The sequence below is a fragment of the Calidris pugnax genome, unplaced genomic scaffold (genome assembly GCF_001431845.1).
Source record: "Calidris pugnax isolate Ruff unplaced genomic scaffold, ASM143184v1 scaffold219, whole genome shotgun sequence".
Taxonomy (NCBI): domain Eukaryota; kingdom Metazoa; phylum Chordata; class Aves; order Charadriiformes; family Scolopacidae; genus Calidris; species Calidris pugnax.
The window spans coordinates 3,173,352-3,192,872 of record NW_015094507.1 but is presented as its reverse complement, the minus strand read 5'-3'; the positions used below and the strand labels follow the sequence as shown (position 1 = coordinate 3,192,872).

Genomic DNA, 19,521 nt, shown 5'->3' with positions numbered 1-19,521 from the left:
GATGGAGGAGGGAAGGAGGGAGGGTATTACACATGCACATACATGTACAGTGCCAGCAGAACACAGGCTGGTAAAACATCTATTTAAAAACATTTTTAAATCCGTTTGCAGCACTAAGCAAGCATCGAAAATGTATCTGGGTGAAAGAGACTTCAGAATTTATTATTGCCAATTAGAACTACAGCCGTTAGTAAATGAAGTATTAACTTTATATGTAGGACTAGAGCTGGGCTTCATCTCTGCACGCCCAGCTGTGAGTATCCCAGAGGGGACTCCCACGGGAAGGAGCCAGTGCCGCACCTTTATTTCCAGAAACTGCCAGTGGAGCACCTTTCTTCAGCAGCAAAAAGAGCCTCTCTCCAGACTTGAGTTTCCTCAGCTCGCCTGCCTCCGCGTCTGTGCTGAAGAAGACCTTTCCTGTGATGTAGTCCACCTTGGGGGGGGGGGAAACAGAAACTGACCCAACGCGAAGCGGGAGGGTGTTTGGGGTGAGCACTTCCAGCAGCCCCACAGCCCCCCACACCCACTCGCCCCTTTTGATGTCAAAAAGAGTTAAAAATCCACTTAATCGAGTGGCCATGATGTGATGGCTTACTCGAAACCATTGCAATAGGAATAGAAAGTCTCCAAAACAAAGAGGCCATAAACATAAATAATCTAATCTTGAAGCGAGCCATTGTTCCAAGTGGAGTCCCAACAGAACAGAAGGTAAAACAGTGACCCCGCAGCAACTGATAGGATGAAGCCTAGGATAGTATAGCCTCTACTTACCTTACATAATTTTAATACTAAAAATCATACCTCTAGGAGGAGATTTATATGTAAATGTAAGACCACCTTAGTATAACAAGCCAGACAGAAATCAGGACATGTACAACTGAGTTTTTGTTATGGAGCTACCAGTGACCAACCAGCTATTCTGATGTGATTTTCCTTCCCTTTTGTACAAAAGACCTTATGTGTTTCCTAACAGGCGCGCTGGCTTAGTGAGTGATCACATACCACCCTTTTCTGCACAGAACTGCAATAAAACAAATAACTGAAAAAAAAACACCAAAAAATTGGAATAAAACAAATGGCTGCATCCCCAGCAGCGTGGCCAGCAGGGCCGGGGGGGATTCTGCCCCTCTGCTCCGCTCTGGGGAGACACCCCCCAGTGCTGCCTCCAGCTCTGGGGCCACCAACAGCAGAAAGACATGGAGCTGTTGGAGCGGGGCCAGAGGAGGCCCTGGAGATGCTGGGAGGGCTGGAGCCCCTCTGCTGGGAGGGGGGGCTGAGAGAGTTGGGGGGTTCAGCCTGGAGAAGAGAAGGCTCCGGGGAGACCTTGGAGCCCCTTCCAGTCCCTCAAGGGGCTCCAGGAGAGCTGGTTGGAAGGGACCTCTGGAGATCATCTAGTCCAACCCCCTGCCAGAGTAGGTCCACCCAGAGCAGGTTGCACAAGAACGTGTCCAGGTGGGGTTTGAATGTTTCCAGAGAAGGATACTCCACCACCTCCCTGGGCAGCCTCTTCCAGGGCTCTGCCACCCTCACAGGAAAGAAGTTCCTCCTCATGTTTAGGTGGAACTTGTGTTCTTATGTTCTGGATCAGGAAGGGGAGCCCTAGCAGGAGGGGGAAGGGTTTGGGGTTTGACCCTGAAAGAGGGGAGATAGAGCTGAGATGTGGGGAAGAACTTCTTTGGTGTGAGGGTGGTGAGAGCCTGGCCCAGGTTTCCCAGAGAAGCTGTGGCTGCCCCATCCCTGGAGGGGTTCAAGGTCAGGTTGGAGGGGGCTTGGAGCAACCTGGTCTGGTGGGAGGTGTCCCTGCCCAGGGCAGGGGGTGGGACCGGATGGTCTTTAAGGTCCCTTCCAACCCGAACCATCCCATGCCTCTGTGAAATCCCTCAGCTCCGCGGGTCGGTTGGTTTCTGAACGCCGGGTGAAGAGCCCTGACGGGGGACAGCAGCACCTTGGCGAGGAGGAAGGCAGCGCCAGCAGATGTCCCTGCCCGCAGACGGTCTCTAGCCGTCCCTCCAAGACCGGATCCGCCGGGTTCCCCCTCACGCAGGCGGCTCCGGGGCGCCAAGCCAACTAGGCCACGTTCCCTGCCGATGCGGACCGCGCCGGGCCGCCCCGAGTGGGTACCGGCTTCCGTTCCCCCCTCCCCTCCGTGGCGCCGAGCCGCGCCCGCACCTCCCGCGCCAAGAAGAGCTCCATGCCGCGGCCCGCCGTGCAGAAGTACCGCCCGCCCCCCGCCGCCATCTTGGCCCGCCCTCAGGGACCGCCCCGCCCGGCCCCCGCCGCCATCTTGGCCCGCCCTCAGCCCGCCCTCAGGGACCGGCCCTCCCGCCCCGCTGCTCTCCGGTGTCTCTATACACCCGGGGGACCGATTTTCGCTCGCCTTCCCGGTACCCCTCGGCCACCCCATGCCATTGTCAGCGCCGCGGGAAGCTGAGGGACCGTCGGTGCCGGCGGCGAGAGGAGTTCCCGCCAGCAGCTCCCCCGCACAGGCCTCCTTCTCTGCTGAAGGAGCTTTTCTTCTCCAAACTACTCCGTTGTACGGGGAGAGGTTCTCCTCCCCCCCCTCTCCCCACTCACTTACGGGGGACAGAGCCAGAGTGTGAGGTGACACAGGTCTCCCGAGTCAGTCCGGAGGGTGGGCTTCTGGTGGGCCCAAAAGCAAACCCTCCAACAGCAGGAAAAGTGAAGTTGTGTCTCACCCGCCACGGCTGAGGCACCTCTGGATTAATTAAAACTGTGGCTGTGCCTCCATGGGAGCAGCCACAGATCCATCGGCCCTGATGGGATGCACCCGCAAGCATGGAGGGAACTGGCAGATGGTATTGTGAAGCTGCTCCCCATCATACTTGAAAAGTCGTGGAGAACAGGAGAGGTGCCTGAGGGCCGGAGGAAAGCCAGCATCCCACCACTCTCCAAAAAGGGCAAGGAATAAGTTCCAGGAAACTAGAAGCCGGTCAGCCTCACCTCCATCCCTGGAAAGATGATGGAACAGCCTGTCCTGGATGTCATCTCTAAGCGTGTAGAGGAAAAGAAGGTTATCGGGAGTGGTCAACATGGCTTCACTAAGGGGAAACCATGCTTGAGCAACCTAATAGCCTTCTATGATGGCATGACTGGCTGGGTGGATGAGGGGAGAGCAGTGGACTTGACTTCAGCAAGGCAGTTGACACAATCTCCCGTAACATCTTCATAGGTCAGCTTGGGAAGTGCAGGTTAGATGAGAGAACAGTGAGGTGGATGGAGAGCTGGCTGAGTGGCAGAGCTCAGAGGGTTGGGATCAGTGGCGCAGAGTCCGGTTGGAGGTCTGTAACAAGTGGTGTTGCCCGGGGGTCAGTACCAGGTCCAGTCTTGTCCAATATAGTCATCAAGGACCTGGATGAGGGGACAGTGTACCCTCAGCAAGCTTGCTGATAACAGAAAACTGGGAAGGGGGGGCTGACACCAGAAGGCTGAGTTGCTGGTTGGAGGTCTGTAACAAGTGGTGTTGCCCGGGGGTCAGTACCAGGTCCAGTCTTGTCCAATATAGTCATCAAGGACCTGGATGAGGGGACAGTGTACCCTCAGCAAGCTTGCTGATAACAGAAAACTGGGAAGGGGGGGCTGACACCAGAAGGCTGAGTTGCTATTCAGCGAGACCTGGACAGGCTGGAGAGCGGGGCACAAAGGAACCTTATGAAGTTCAACAAGGGCAAGTGTAGGGTCCTGCACCTGGGGAGGAATAACACCATGCACCAGCACAGGTTGGGGGCTGATCTGCTGGAAAGAAGCTCTGCAGAGAGGGACCTGGGAGAGCTGGTGGGCAACAGGTTGCCCAGGAGCCAGCAACGTGCCCTTGTGGCCAAGAAGGCCAATGGTCTCCTGGGGTGCATTAAAAAGAATGTGGCCAGCAGATGGAGAGAGGTCATCCTCCCCTTCTGCTCTGCCCTGGGGAGGCCCCATCTGGAGCACTGGGTCCAGTTCTGGGCTTCCAGGTTCAAGGACAGGAAACTGCTGGAGAGGGGACAGCAGAGAATACAAAGATGATGAGGGACTGGAGCATCTCTCTGCTGAGGAAAGGGTGAGAGAGCTGGGGCTGTTCAGCCTGGAGCAGAGCAGACAGAGGGGACCTCATCAATGCTCAGCAATAGCTATTGGGCAGGTGTGAAGAGGATTGGGACAGACTCTTCACAGTGGTGCCCAGTGACAGGACAAGGGGCAATGGGCACAAACTGGAACACAGGAAATTCCATCTGAACATGGGGAAAAACTTCTTTCCTGGGAGGGTGGCAGAGCCCTGGAACAGGTTGCCCAGAGAAGGTGTGGGGTCTCCTTCCCTGGAGATACTCAAACACACCTGGATGCACTCCTGTCCAACCTGCTCTGGGTGACCCTACCAAACTATGTGATCTCCGAAAGGCCCTTCCAACCCCTGTGATAGCCATCTGTGCTCCAGACCACACTGGTCTCCAACAAGCCCTCAAAAGTCAGAGGTGGCAGGATCCAAACCAGCCAGACTCAGACTTAAGAATACTGTCTCGATTCCATTCCCTCAGCCAGCCAGGTATTTTTATTCCTCTGGAGATGGACTCTAGGCCACCCGTGGACCAGCAGAGCATCCTGCAGCATGAGCAACTGAGGAAGAACGGGAGTCCACCTGCAATGCAAGTAGTCAAGGACAACACCTGCTCGAAGCAGCCACCAACTTAGGTTATTTAAATTGTGAGCTTTATGTCTTTATCTGAAGAAAGCTACCCAAACCCATCAAACTCAGTGGAAAATAAAGGTTCCCTCAAGAGGTAGGGTGTTAGTTGAACATAACTCCCCCCACCAGTCCCTCCCAAGCCTGCTCTTGGGTTCCCTGTGTCCCTGCTGGGGACACAGCCCTGGTGGCCGTGGCAGAGCAGCCAGAGCTGCCAGCTCAGCTCGAAGCAGAGATTGTTAAAAGCCTGCTCAGGTTACTACTTACCTGCTCATAAATAGGAGAGGGCAACAATACATAAAAATTGTAATGCTGCTAAAAAACATCTTGTGAAGTCATCACCACAGCAGGCATATTTATTTCCACACCCCACCCCAGAAAAACAGAATACACAAATGCTATTCTCTGAGTATCTGAGGGTTGGGAAACAAATTTTTAAGGGTGCCAAGCCCTTCTCAGCATCACACCGTGACTCATCCGAGGGAACGCTTCTTTTAAACCACCTGCACACAAAATCGCTGCCGTGTTCAACGTCCCTGTGAACCCACTGCTCAGGAGCAGCGACGTGTAACTCTGGTGGGGGTTGCACATCAGGTGGCAAAGCCCTCAAGACCTATCAAAAGAACCCCACCAAGTACACAAATGAAGAAAAAAAATTAAATTAAGAATTAATGGCAGAGGCGAGGAATGCAGACTTGCCGTGTCAGATAACAGCCACAGACTCCTGATGTCAATAATAAGGTTCAGTGCTCCCTCCCTCCCAAAAACACAGTTCACACACACACTTTCAAATTTTGGTTTAATTTTTTTTTTTTTCTTAAATAAAAGACGGTTTCCAGATACCTAATCATTACTGTGCTGTTTGTGCAGGACAAACAAACTTTAAATACTAAAATGCACAAGGCAAGTTGAAACAAGCTGTTTGTTCCAAACTGCTCAGCGGTGCAGGCTCAAGCACTTATTTGCAATGGCTTTAACTCTTTGTACAATCGGGTCTATGTAGCAATGACTGTATATAAAGAATATAGTACACGCTATTGTTTTCATTGTCAATTTACAAGAGAAAAAAAATAAATATTTCCCATTCTTATTATACATTAACACTTCAGTAGAAAGTTACAGCCGTTGTGTTGGCATGACCTGCAACTTCAGGAGGAAAAAGAACATGCATACCTATCTACTAAGAACTCTAAACTATGACTTTGTAATAAATTACAGAGGGTAGATACCAGCCAACAGAACACCCCTAAGCTGAATTCAGTACATTTCTGATTCTTGCTCTTGAGGAAAAAAAAAAAAATCCTGCAAAATACAAAAGCCAGTAGCTTGTATGATGTAAATAAGACAAACCACGTATGGTCTAGCCTTTTCTTCAAAAATAGGCTTGTGGTTTTAGGCAAAGAGGACTAAGTAGTTGAGTTAGTCCTTGCACCTGTCACACATAACTAGCACCGTAAGGATGCAAGGACCTCAGCAAACACCTAAAATTTCATGCTTAATAACTAAAGCATGCATTTTGTAGAGGTTGTGCATGTCACATGTTTGTTTAAGGTTACTGTGCAAAAAAGTTTCCCAACCACTGACGATGTTTCTGTACCTCTGTTCAAATTGTTTGCAACGTTTCTAAAGTTTAGCAGGCCTGTACGAGATAATGAAGGAAAAGAAAGTTATACTTGTGGTTCACCCTTGATTGCTGTACACAGACACTGTACCGATGGATTGGCAAGTCAGGAAATAATGGCCCAGTGAAGTGGGAAAAATGGATTAATATGCATTGCAGATTACTTAAAAATATATAGGTATTTTCTAATGGCACAAAGCTTTGTACAGGTGGATCTATCAGTGCAAATACATATATGTGAGGTACCAATTTATTCAGGCCAGATGTAATTATATGTATCTTACAATCACTCTTAGTTTCCTGTTGCCAGATACAGGCTGACAAAGTAAAATCAAAGCCAAAATTTTTCAGCATATCAGATCATTGTAATTTCCCTACAATTTAGTTTCTGAACTTCCACTCCTCAGACTGCCTTTTTTTTTTTTTTAATTATTTTTAAAACACACGCTTAGTGTTAATTTTCTTTTTCAAGATTTGGGACTTGATTATAGGAGAAAGTTAAAACTGTATATGTAAACTGGAATAATAGCTACAGCTGGCTCAATATCTTAATGTTGTCTGACATTTTAATGAGTCCTGTCAGAAAGGAGGAACACAGTTATTGCTATTTGGGGACTTCAAACCAAACCAACCAAACCTGAAGGCATAGACAGCACTGTTCCAACGGTGACAGTTAAACAGATACAAACCAGCATCCTGCCTAGAATCAGTCCTTTTGCATTTGAACACTCTTCAAGTTATCTACAGCTTTCTCTTCCAGGCAACTATGATGACATTTACAGGGAGATATGGATTTAAAGTGGCTGACTGTGGGACACACACAGCTTTTCAGCTCTGGTAACTCTTTCTTGAGACGTTCCAGCTGCTCCACCTGGAATATATTTGGTTGTTCAGGATTCGAGTCATATATCCTGAATAAACGAGAAAAGAGAAAACACTGATCAGTATAACCCAACAGCTCACAGAAGCGTAGACCAGATAAAGCAACTAGGGTTTTTTCCCTACTAGAATAAAATTAGGTATCAGCAAGTCTATAAAAACAGTATGCTCAAGGTTAGCACCCTAAGTTTCACCACTCATCTTCTAATATAACATAGTATTCCTTCTATGCAATGGTTAATGCTTCATTGGATATACTAAAAAGCTACCCACTGGCATTTCCCTCACCTACTTTCATGAAAAATGTGATTTTACAGGCAGCACTAAGCAGTAGAGTTCCAGGCTTCAAACTTAAAAGCTTAAGAAATTCCAGAGAGATTATTTGAACAGATTGTGATACAGTACTTGTATGTAATACTGATGGGAGCTTATACTTACTGTTTTCAAGTATTTCACCACCACCCTCCAATTAGAACTTTTTTTTTTTAAAAAGTTACCATTACAATATTAGGTGAAGAGTGAAAAAACCCAGAAAATCTGATCTTTATTCATACCTAATGCAAATTTTACCATCCACACTATTTTAAACAGTGTATCATCTTTTCACTTTCTTGTTCCAACTTATGTAAACAAGGCTGCAGGATTCAAATTGTCACCATTGTACCAGATTCTCCAAATCCAAAAGACATTTTGAGTTTGACAGTGTAGGCACTGAGCATAACTCAAATACTGTTGTGGTGTAATTCATTATAAAGCAAAAGCATTCATGTTCCTGTAACCCAACTTTGGTGCAAGACTTACTGTAGCAATATTCTGATCTCACAACTCTAATTTCTCGCAGCAGTATGTTATTTACATTCCAAATTTAAATCCTGGCATCCAGCTCCCCTCACTTGTAGCTATTGAGCATACACAGGTTTGGGTATTGCAGGTCTCCAGGTTTATCTCCCTTGAATGAAAACTTCGGGAAGAAATTACTGTAGCTTCTCCCTTAAGTCATCTCTTATGAATATTCATACTTTCACTTATGATTCCCTCAAGAAAGTGATTTGGTTTTATTGCATTATCCTTTCCTCTTTCATACCAGGATTTCCAGTGTGTCTGAAAGGAACACAATGCCACAACCCAAAGAAGGGAGCGCTACGTGATACAGTGCCAGGAGCCCGTTTACCCTGGCAACACAACTGTTGGCAAGTCCAAGACATCAAAAATAATATGCAGCTCAAAGAGTAAATAGGATTCAAATGAGGAAACACTTCTGCAGGAAATAGAGATATGGACGACGTTCCCTACACTACGAGCAAAGATAGTTTCTGTAACAAAACTCCTGGAAGTGAGGACAAATGCTTTCCAGTTTTATGCAATACCAGCAGAAGGCACAGCAGTTAAATTACTTGCACAGCACCTACAATCCAACACGGGCCTAAGATATGACCCAAAATTGCCTACTAGAAGCTCTCTGCAACATAAAAGCTCAGCCTTCCTTCCTCCCTCCCAGGATGCAGCTACAGCCTGTGCTTTCCCCAGTTAAGTAGGCTCAGACGTTAGAAATTTCTCTTTGTACTCAGGACAAAGCACTGGAAAGAGCAGCCAGCCTGTACAGCAGCACGCCTTCGGTGAATGTCCAGTCCTTCTTCTCACCACTAGAAGAGCAAAGGCATGTTTCTGAGCTCCTGGTTCCTCAAACATGGCTAAGCGTGTTTCTAGGCAGCTTCTGGCAGTCATTTTATTAGTTCTTTACAGTCATTTTATTAGTTCTTTACAGTTCCTCCAGAGATTACTAGAGGAATTCTCTAACTCTTCCTTCATGTTCAATTCTTTTCAGTTGAGATTTTGACAGGTCCAGCCCTCCAAGCTCCTCTCAGCCCGTGCACTGGAACCAGTCCGCTCCAGTAGGTACACCCTGACTCTTCTAAACCGAAAGTAGAGCAGACTGTTTGAGGCACAGCTGTTCTCATACCTCAGGATTTCTTGTCCCCACTTTCGTTTGGCTCCACAAAAGTACACCAGCAGTTGGCAAAACCAGAGCATGGTTCCAGGACTTGTGGTATGAACCACTTCTAACCTCACATATCAGAACAAGGAATAAACTCTCATCTCCCTATCCCTCACTCTTCAACAGGACAATTTTTTTTATAAGTAACTACGCACAGAAGTTCCTCCATTTGACTTCCTATTCACAAGCAAGCCTTGCAGAGGATTGGGAAGTCCTTCTGTATTACTTTAAATTAGCACTTTCTACAAGCAGCTTTGCAGGAAATGGCGGGGTTCTGCAGTGGGCACAGAACTGATGTGCTTTGTGCCTGTTTTTGCAACCTCTGAAAACACATAGAGCCAGCCAGTCTCAGGCAGCAGCACCAGAATACTGGTTCCGCATTAAAAAAGATTTTCTGAAGCTTTTGATTGAAACTTTTTGTTTTTCTTCACATCAAGGTAAACTTGAGTGTACTTTGCCATTTGCAAAACAGGACTTAGATTGCCGTTGTGTAACATCTTCATTCAACCAGCGAGGAGATTAAATTATAAATCAATACTAGTTAACTTCCTACATATATGCATGCTGTTATTTACTTAACTAACATTCCGTTTCAGGCAAATAAAACGGCACAGACTTAGATAGTCTTCTAGTTTTGAGAAGTCTTTTGAATGCTTTTGCCTTTATTGCCAGCTAAATGTGTGTTAGTTTTGGGAAGCCGCTAATAGAGCGTAGTGCTTTTTTCTGGAGCCTGCAAGCGCAACCGTAAGGAGCCACGAGCCCAACGCAGCCCTAAGGAGCTGGGGTGTTTAGAGAGGAGACAAACACACTTTAAGGTTCTCACGGAAAAGCTTTCAGGAAAAGTATTTGAGGATTACCAATTTAATATTTTCATGCAGCTGTGTGTATTATTCAAACAGAACTCAGACCGCGTAAAGTGAATAAATAAAAAAAAAAAGATAATGCAAGTGTAATTTAGCACCCACCCCATCTCCACATTGGTATTGGACACCCAGCCAACCAGTGTAAAAACCTAAGACTGCATTGTTCTCACTGAGTCATGTACATTCAAACACAGAATTATTTCCTGGCCTGTTTACAAAGCTTATCCAGGAGAAAAATAACAGATGAATCACCTCCCAAATCCTACTTTAGAATTTATAATTTTTGCCAATCCAGAGAACTTCACTGGAATAGGCTAAAGTTTATTCTCTAAATAAAATAGACACCGAACTAATAAAGCATTTTAAGCATGAGATTTAGTTTTCTGTGTGAACAGAAGATACCCAGTCACGCATACTTTTCTGGATTAGGGCCCAGGGAGAAGCCCGGAGGCAGAGGTGGCACACTTTTTCTGCACAAACTACTCAAGTAGTTTGGCTTTTTTAGATGCCAGGATGAAAGCTAGTTGAACACCAGAAAAAACCCAGAATATTGTCCCGGTAACCGCACTAGACGATTCATTTGGTTGAATGACTTTGGGTGTGTGTAATCATCTGCAGCCCAAGTGGAGAAAGGACTGGGGAAAAAAAAAAAAGAAAAAAAAAAAAGATTCTTTCCCCTGCCTCAGTGAGATCGTGCTTTTAATAGCGTTGGCATTTATAAGCTTGCCAGATTCAGCCTTGCACTCTTTCTCCATGCAAAACAAAGGCAGACCCCCTACCTGCGTATTTTTTTGCCCGACACTTGGTATCAGCAAGTTTGGGTATTCAGGACACAGTTTTTCTGCCATCTTCACAACCGGCTACAATGTTTTGCTCAATTCTACATGGATGATTAAAGTTCGGAAAAAATAGCTTATAGAAATCATCTCTACTCAGACAGTTCACAGTCTTTGAAATAATTACCGCATGCAGTAACAAAGACTCAGGGCCGTATCCAAGCAACCTAAAATTCACTAAAATTTCTGTATTAACTTCCGAGCTTATTCAGATTAAAAAAAAACCACTGAAGACAGTTTAAGTAGAGGTCTGGTAAATAGCAACTCAAAACACCAGGCACAGCAATTTTTGGTAAGTATCTGGATTTGACCCTACATCTGTAGAAACAAAATTCTGCAGAAGCTGTGGAAGAAGCACGACTTGATTCATCCCCGGAAATATCCTGGAATTTGAAGATGCAACCGTAGCGTAACCAGGCTTCACGCTCACAAACAGGTTCCTGCAGTCCCTGCTTATTCCTCGACCTTGAACCAGGCACACACCTCTCTCTCCACTGGAGTTCTGCTTCACAGCAGCAGTTTTGAATTTATCTAAACTTCAAATGGCACACAATACAGATGCTCACACCATACCCATTTAAACTTTTGACAATTTAAACTCTTGCTCTTAACTTCCTACTCTCAACTGACTTGAAAATAAAACTGTCTCTTCACCCAGCTGTGGATGGAAACACCTGGTGCCAGGTCTTACACTGAGACCTACCATCCAGGACTCGCAGGCATTTGGAAATGTCCCGCTTGAGATACCTGATGGAATTTGCAGGAAGCGTCATATTCCTTCTAAGGAACTTATATTAAGATTAACTTTAATTCTATTAAGACAAGTAGTAAATTTTTAAATATAATTAGGAATTGTAAAGGAACATTCCAATATTTGGTGTGGGCTACAGAAAAAAAATAGTAAAAATGGTCAATGTTTAGAAATTGAAGTTGAGGAACCTGCAACAATTACATTGAGACGAGGTAATTATTTGCTACTCAACTGAAATTTGTAACTTGATAAAGAAATAAAAAAAAGCACAAGTGAACTACTGTTTTTTTAAAAAAGCTTTGGAATTTATATTAATTTTGGGTTTCCTCTCGAAGTGGAAGGATGTCAACAGTGTGGAAGAGACAGGGGGCAGGCGTTGAGAGGAGAGGTGAATACTATTGAGAATCTAGATGGTCTAAATAGTGCAGGAAGGGTAGGAATGTTTTGTTCAGTTAAAGCCCCAAAGGAATTCAGCCCACAAGCAGTTCCAATGAATGGGTTACTCATCCAAAGGTGAGGCTGAAAGCGTTCTGCTGCCATACTGCAACTGAAAATGCACCCAGCACTACAAAAGGGAATGTGAGATGACACCTCAGAGACTTGCAGCCTTGACAGAAATTATTGCCACGTTATTTAAGTAGCATTAAGCAGGATTAGCAGACAGTGAACAGACATTTCACAAGAACACTTCACGCAGCCGTATTTGATTAAAACACACCCCCCTGGTCTATAGAGCAAGAGTTTATCATCACTTCAGCTACGCACACCACAGGATCCCCTCCCATCCCAGCGCTCAGGGACCGCGCCGCAGCGCCCTTCTGGCTGCGGTACTGCCCCAGAGACATCTGTCACCTGCCACAGCGGCCCCGTCCCCAGTCTCAGGAGAGGTACAACATGCAGCACTGATGTATCAGGCAGAAAGGGGACTCATGTCTCAATTACTTCAGTCTGAAGCTGATCCCCAATGTAAAAGTCTTTTATTCCTTTTTACTGCCACTGAAAAGACGGAGACCTTCTGTACCATGAAGGGAGACCTCCAGCAAACCAGAGAAACACTGGACCCACCACTCTGGAAGGACTCTCAATATTGAAAGTCTTCTATAATCTGACACTTCAGTTGCACTTAATGCTTTCCCAATGACAAATTCTTTGTAATTAATTAAAAATTCCATCAGAAGTTTTAATTCAATACAGCTTCCCAAATTAATCATCATCTTGCAATAATGATTTTCACGTCTTGTATGTTAAAAGATCTAAAACTTTTGGGTTTTGTAAGGAACTAACTTTTGTTCAAAGATTCACCACGGTGATGATGTCCACCTGAATTGTGTGGATATAATAACTACTTCCTGAAGTGACTAACTTGGCAGCTTGCCCTGAGAATCACTCGCTGATGAACTCACAGCTTTTTAAAAACACAACAGAACGTCAGCAAAATATTAAGTCATTCGTTCAAATTGTGTTAACCGTTTTCATAACTAAATGTGAAATCCTCAGCTTTCTAGCCAAAGAGTTAAATAACACTGTCCTCATCACACCACGGACACATTATCATCAGGAATGTTAATAGAATGTTAAAAGTGTATGCCATGCACTAGTTCTTTAGAGAATCAAATTATATTTCTGTTAACCTCAGGAGAGACAAAAGTTATTTTGCTTTATATACACAGCTGAAAGAGTAGGGATTAGTGTTAGTCTTGTTCTTGAGCTGGGTTTATGGGCTACCTGTGATACAAAAGGAAGACATTCTGCACCCACTAAAGCAAAAAAGCAACATGAAATTTCACAAGAATCAGGGTATAATAAAGCTGAGAAACTATGGTTCTATAAACAAAATTAAGTACCTGTCATATATTAGCCCATGAACACCATATTCTCTCAACTTCTTCCTGTTATCTGGGTCATTTGCATCATCACCCCACGAAAAAATAACTAGGCCTTTAGATTTGGCCCTTTTAATAAATGATGGATTCCTCAGCAGGTCTTCAGAGTGCACATTAATTCCCTGAAATACAAAAAAACTTCTGTTAAAATCCATGTTTCTGAAACACACTCCCATCAGGTTTGTTCAATCTTTTGACAGTTTCATCTGTAATAATAAAAATAATTTAATACATTTAAAGAGTTTACTAATAGCACTATTTACTAAACAGGCTTTAGAAACAAAGGACATTATTTTGGCAGGTGCCAGATATTAGTGTATTTCTTTTATGAGGCTCCGTTGTAATTTTAAGCGTTAGCGTCAAAACCGATAGATTTACAACAAGGAGTAATAATTGAGTTTCATTTTCCTGCAGAGCGATAGCGGAAGGTGTCAGCTTACCAGCAAGTTCTCAAACTGTGCAAAAGTGATGGCAATTGGAGTCGTACGGGATCTAAGATCCATAAGTTCTGGATAGAGTTTAGATTCTCCTTGGGTGAGAAATAGCACAGGATACTTGTTTTGCTTATGCCGAACCCTGTTTGGAAAAAAAAAAGTTCAAAAGTAGCAAATGTGTTAAAAAGCAGGGGAATTCAATCTCACTATTTGAGGAGAATTAAGCTCTTTACTGGATGTTCCTCCAGTTCCTAACTGGGGCAACGAGGTGGTACCAGTTTAGTATAACGCCATGCAACTCCTCCTTCTGCCACTATTGGAAACTAACACACAGTTTAAGGGAAGCCAGACTTCAAGCTCCACTCAGATCCACGCCCTCAAAGCGTTTATATAAAACCCTCAAAGACTGATCAATTCTGTAATTTGCTTCTTAACTGCATGTTAGAGTAAAATGAAGATTCATGACAAGAATTTCTAAACGTGGTCAATATTCAGGGATTTTCCGAGGTAGAGACCAGTACAAGGGTATGAAATAACAGCAGATGGAAGCCCGTTGCACGCTCTTACCCACTTGCTTCCTAACCCTTTCATCAGTACCTTGATCTGGTTTTGCTCTGCCCATTTGCCCTTCAATGGCATTTCATCAGTGCACTCTTCCAAAGGAGATTTCCATAAAGCCTTTCATTGACAGTGCTAAATCACTTCTTGGTACAAGAACTAACAATATGCTATAGGATTTTATGTATCCCAACTGTTTGTTCCCCAGCTCAACTCCTACGCTTTTCCTGTGCCCCAATACCTTCAATATGACGATCCACAAGAGGAAAGCAAATTACTTAACAAAAAACCCCCACCAACCCCCAACACACACCCCAAAAAAACCCAACAAAAAATCCCACCAAAACTCCCTAAAAATCCAAACACAGGGAATCCAAAGCTGTTCCATTTGCTGTCCTTTTTAAAAAGCAGATGCAGTGAAAAACCTGTGATTTTGTGTCTAAGTTAGGCTTGTGTATCCCTCAAGTATGACTGAAAGAGACTTTATGATACCAAAAAAATCTTGGCCCTTTTTCATGTGTCAAGAAAGCCTGTAGCATTCAGGAAGGCACTTTACAGAAATACCTACTTTGACTTTATTCTCCTATTCTATTTTTGAAACAGCTTAGACGGCAAAGTGGTCTATTTGAATCCCCAGCTATTTTGGGACCCAAGGTTTAGGTGTGATCAAAACCTGTGTTATTTGTTTCCTGTTGGGTATTCTTATGTCCAAAGTAAATTTCACCAAATAAAAACAAAAAGAAAAAATGCATTATCTCTTCTTAACTTACATTGTACAAATATCTGCATTAAAAGAAGAAAAGACAATTCTTCTCCTTCCAGCATTCATCAAAACGGTTTTTAGAATAATATCTAGAAAGAGGTTCATGTCGAAGTAAGTTGACAAGTTGCCATCCCACTGTCCATCCTAGAAAAAAGAAAGGACAAGTTTCATCCATTTAAATTAAAGCTTATTAAAATTATTTTAACAAGCAGCGGTCTCTCATTCAACCTGAGTAAAAGGAGAATTCAAAGTCTGAATACAGAAGTCACTCCTTCAGCCTCCTGAAGGCTGGGCACAGGACGGTCAGTCTGTGAGCTGCAGCGGAATTTAACGGCAGTAAGATTCGCTGAAAAAAATTCACAATTTTCCCCTCCGAGGAGAGAGTTTTTATGAAGCCTTTTCTAATTTTGAAAACACAAAGCAATTCCAGGAAAGATCACTAAAAGCCTGTGTTCCCACACCGCGCTGTAGCTGCTCCTGCAGGAGCCAGGAGAGGCTGAACACCTTGTTGCTCTTCCCACGTGGAGTGAGACGCTGCCTTCAAACAGTGTCTTCTACTAAAGCAGGCTGAGCTGCACTATGAGCTCCATCCCACAAATACTTCTTATCAATTTTAAGATTAAGTTTGTTCATTTGTTACAGCCGTGCTATTATACTCCCGGCTTTAAAGACACCGGGATATAATAAAACAAAAGGCTGACATAAAAAAACAACCTAAATTATGCCTTTGTAGCTTATAAATTGCCACGTCAAATGACATCTTTAGCCATGAAAATGGCAAAGTATCAAAGTAAATCACATCTCCACTTACTTACCCTTTGTTGGCAGATCCACTTTATTTCTATGTTGAACCCAACATCTTCAGAAACAGACTCCAGGACCTGAAAAAATTCCGTTATGAAGAGACCCCACAGCCAGGAAGGACAACTCAGTACTCTGAGGGTCATTACTGGGAGAATACACTAGAGTTTAATGCCAATGGCATCTAACAGTAGAATAAAACCCCTAAGATGTTAATATTTAACACAAGATGTATTCTTGTTCTTCTTCTACTTCAGTTTAAAGTTACTACTAGTTTTAAGCACTGAAAAAGCTCCAGTGGCCGACAACAAAGCCCTTGTTCTCACTTCCAGCATTGGTAACTCGGGCCTGAAACCAAAAATGAATATCCCTTGGTACATGTGCAAAGCTGAGAGAAAAATGCACATTTTCATGTTCTACAATCATCATGTCTATTGCTCTGTATTCACTGCTTACTCTTTGCAGAGAAGGAAACGGCTGCGTCTCAAAAGCAGAATTTTCTTCTTCTTTAAATGATGCTGAAAAGAAATACAAAATACCAAGTCACAATAAATAGCAGCACTGCTAATCACAGCAAAAGGAGACTGGCTCAACATAAGGCCTTTAAGAGCGAGGAACGGAATCTGGTCTATCCTTTGATTTCCTAAGCCTTCCCTCTGTCGCTGACGTGCTCCAACAACGGTGGTGGTGATTCCTGGTTTGCCACTGGGAAGATTTTTTGACCCTTGTTAAAAACCTTTCTTGAATATTTATCAGAAACATCTTCTCGTATCCTTCAACCTTTCAGTTACTGAATCACATCCAGTAGAACCAGCCTTGCCTGTCAAGGCTTATTATTTATATTATCTTTTCCCAGCAGGTAGAACATGAGACACTCAGCCAGTTTGCTGTCCCTACGAAGGGGATGAATTAAGACCAATAAGACACCCTACAGCAGTTACCAAAGTTCTTGTCAGCAGTTCTGAAGAGCTGCCAAAAAGGTACGGTTAGGGAAGCACAGGATGGAAACATGAGTGGCAAATTTGTCACTCCTAATTCATATTTACCTATGCATTCATCTTCTACCCTCCTGTCCCTCTTCCCAAGAGGGTAACTTCTGTCCAAGTATTTATTTCTCAGCAAAGAACTCTACAGCATGCACAAAATTAAAGTAACTACATAAGCATTTAGAAATATTCAAGAAGCAGCCAAATGTGATTAGAACAAGGGACTGCAACCACGGAATATATACCATTACATGCTAATAAATAAATGTTAAAGACTCTTGCAGACTAGTACATACCATTGTGATCTTTTACCTTCAGGGCAGTCACGTGAGCCAGCTAAAGAGCATAAAAAGAGTAAAATTAACAAATACTCCACGCACAGAAACCTTACTGCACATAAAACGTAATAAATTTTCCTTTTAAATTGGTTTTAAATTTAAAGGTCCATTATAAACACAGTTTTAGTAATTTGTAAAAGAATAAAGAAACCCTAGTACACATCACAATTTTCTTTCAAACTTTAAAACAGATTCCAAGGAAACCTCAAAAGCATTCTTACTGAAATTTCAGCAGACATGTTGAAGGGTAGAAACACACAGAATTTAACATTAAGATATGAAGAAGTCTAACATCTGACAGAGGAGTGTTCAATGTTCAGACTTAGCGTTTCCAATCGAGCGTGGATGGAGGCAGCAATTTTATAATGTAATCATGCACTGAGGGCAAGCACAGGGCCAACTCCCTCTCTCCATTCAAAGTCTCCACAAAAAGGAGAAGACCAAGTCATTTTAAATAAAAAGAATCATAGAGCTCTTTGACCAGCCAGGTGCTTCCTTGACCGAGGAGAGATATCTCAGCTGGGTCTTCAGTGGCCCAGTCTCACTCCCTAACCCCCCCTTTACATAGGCAAGGCACTTCTGTTCAGAAGATAGTGATACCCAATTAAAAACAATCAATTAGTTCTAGCCAGTTCGTCCAATCCATACCATTGACTCATGGACCCTTCTACACCTCCACACGACCTCCAAAGAGTAGTTTAAAGTAACCTGGATCTCCCTTGTTACCAGGGAAACATTTGAAAGTTAGACCGTGTGACAGGTATCTTTCTTCTTCAACAAAGGCTTTCAGTGAACCCTACGACAACTTTCAGCGAACCCTATGACAACTTTCAGCCCTTCTTACTCTTAAAAAGTTATCAATGGTAGCATAATGATATGGATTACACAAGTTGTCAGACCATATTTCTAGAAGAGGGAAGTAATGAAATTTATTCAAATTGTAATGATAGTTCACAAGGACTGTTCTTGGCATTAGCTACTTGTTCTACTCGTACAACTATAAAAACTCGTGCTCTCCCAAACTATCTACACTGACTCCCAAAAAACCCTAAGCTTCACACACAATTTTAAATTCTACACATGGCACAACAGACCAGCCAAAGACAATACCTTCAACAACTGCAGCTGATCAAATGTGAGTTCTTTGACTGCAATCTCAAACAGTTCCAAAGGCTCCGTATCCAGTTTCTTTGAAGAGAAATAATAGATAATTAAGCATCACTGAAAAATACAAAAAAAAACCCTACATGCTTTTAATATGGTAACATTGAAGGCTACTAATTTTTTCTCTTTTATTGATAAAAATACAAGTGATATCTTATTATAATACAAGCAAGATGATCAGTTTTCAGGAGACAAAATAGGGACCCAGAAGCATAAAACAGGTGTCAATTTGAAAAACCAGGAATTGTTCTTTCATGCAAGTCATGCTTCAGTGTTCTGTCTTCAGAAAAGGTTAGCACATTTATGCTGTAAAAACTTGATCAGGTAACGGATTCAAGGAAAAGAGTTTGCAAGTAAAGAAATTCATTAAAAAAATAGTCCAAGGCAGTTCAGTTTATTGTTGTCTATCCGATGTCTCAGAAACTAATAAAAGAGACAAGTGTCCTGGTAGAACTGAGACACACACAGCCCAACCCCACAATAAAGATCTGGTGTTGAAAAAAATCCCGTCAATCCATTTTTCTCTTCCCCTCTTCACTATAAAGAAATTTTTCCTCAATAAAGACAATACTGATTCAAGATACATTGGATATGCCTTTCCCTTTGTCATGGTTCCGCTGGAGCGGAGCAGAGTCCCAGCTCCTCACGCTGCTGTTGAACACAAGGCTTCTGGAAAATCATGCGACAGACCAGCCCGAAAAGCACCTCAGGTGGGTTTTGGGGTCACTAGTCCTTACGCCCATGGCCCTCCCATTATTAAGGAGTGTCATGTCTCTGTACTCCATGAAAACACTCAACTGTTATGCTTCATAAAACTCGGGGTGTAGGAGGCATTGCGACAGTCTGCTCAGAGCACTTTGTAAGGAATGCTTAACTGTATGTCTGAGTAACAGTTGCCTTCACTACTTCTTATGTTATAGCACTGTTGCCTCTTATAAAAACAGCAGAAAATAGTTTTAGGTTAGAAAAGAAG

At 43.5% G+C, this 19,521-nt stretch overlaps 2 protein-coding genes across 5 annotated transcripts in view; both read right to left on the bottom strand.

Moving 5' to 3' along the window:
* THUMPD2 (THUMP domain containing 2) overlaps window positions 1-2,238 on the bottom strand; it is a 15,087-nt gene extending 12,849 nt beyond the window's left edge. For both annotated transcript variants that reach the window (XM_014964551.1, XM_014964552.1), the window contains exons 1-2: window positions 2,143-2,238; window positions 301-433 (exon numbers count right to left, since the gene is read on the bottom strand). In XM_014964551.1, coding sequence (XP_014820037.1) covers window positions 301-433; window positions 2,143-2,238 — 229 coding nt within the window. The remainder of the gene's footprint in view (window positions 1-300; window positions 434-2,142) is intronic.
* Window positions 2,239-5,457: 3,219 nt separating this feature from the next.
* Window positions 5,458-19,521, bottom strand: part of GPCPD1 (glycerophosphocholine phosphodiesterase 1) — a 48,487-nt gene continuing 34,423 nt past the window's right edge. For 2 of the 3 annotated variants that reach the window (XM_014964549.1, XM_014964548.1), the window contains 8 exons: window positions 18,495-18,572; window positions 17,343-17,382; window positions 16,517-16,578; window positions 16,075-16,140; window positions 15,267-15,403; window positions 13,945-14,080; window positions 13,466-13,626; window positions 5,458-7,207 (listed from right to left, as the gene is read on the bottom strand). In XM_014964549.1, coding sequence (XP_014820035.1) covers window positions 7,003-7,207; window positions 13,466-13,626; window positions 13,945-14,080; window positions 15,267-15,403; window positions 16,075-16,140; window positions 16,517-16,578; window positions 17,343-17,382; window positions 18,495-18,572 — 885 coding nt within the window. In that variant the 3' untranslated portion in view covers window positions 5,458-7,002. Of the gene's footprint in view, window positions 7,208-10,813; window positions 10,915-13,465; window positions 13,627-13,944; window positions 14,081-15,266; window positions 15,404-16,074; window positions 16,141-16,516; window positions 16,579-17,342; window positions 17,383-18,494; window positions 18,573-19,521 lie in introns of all 3 variants that reach the window. The other variant, XM_014964550.1, reaches the window with a different exon arrangement.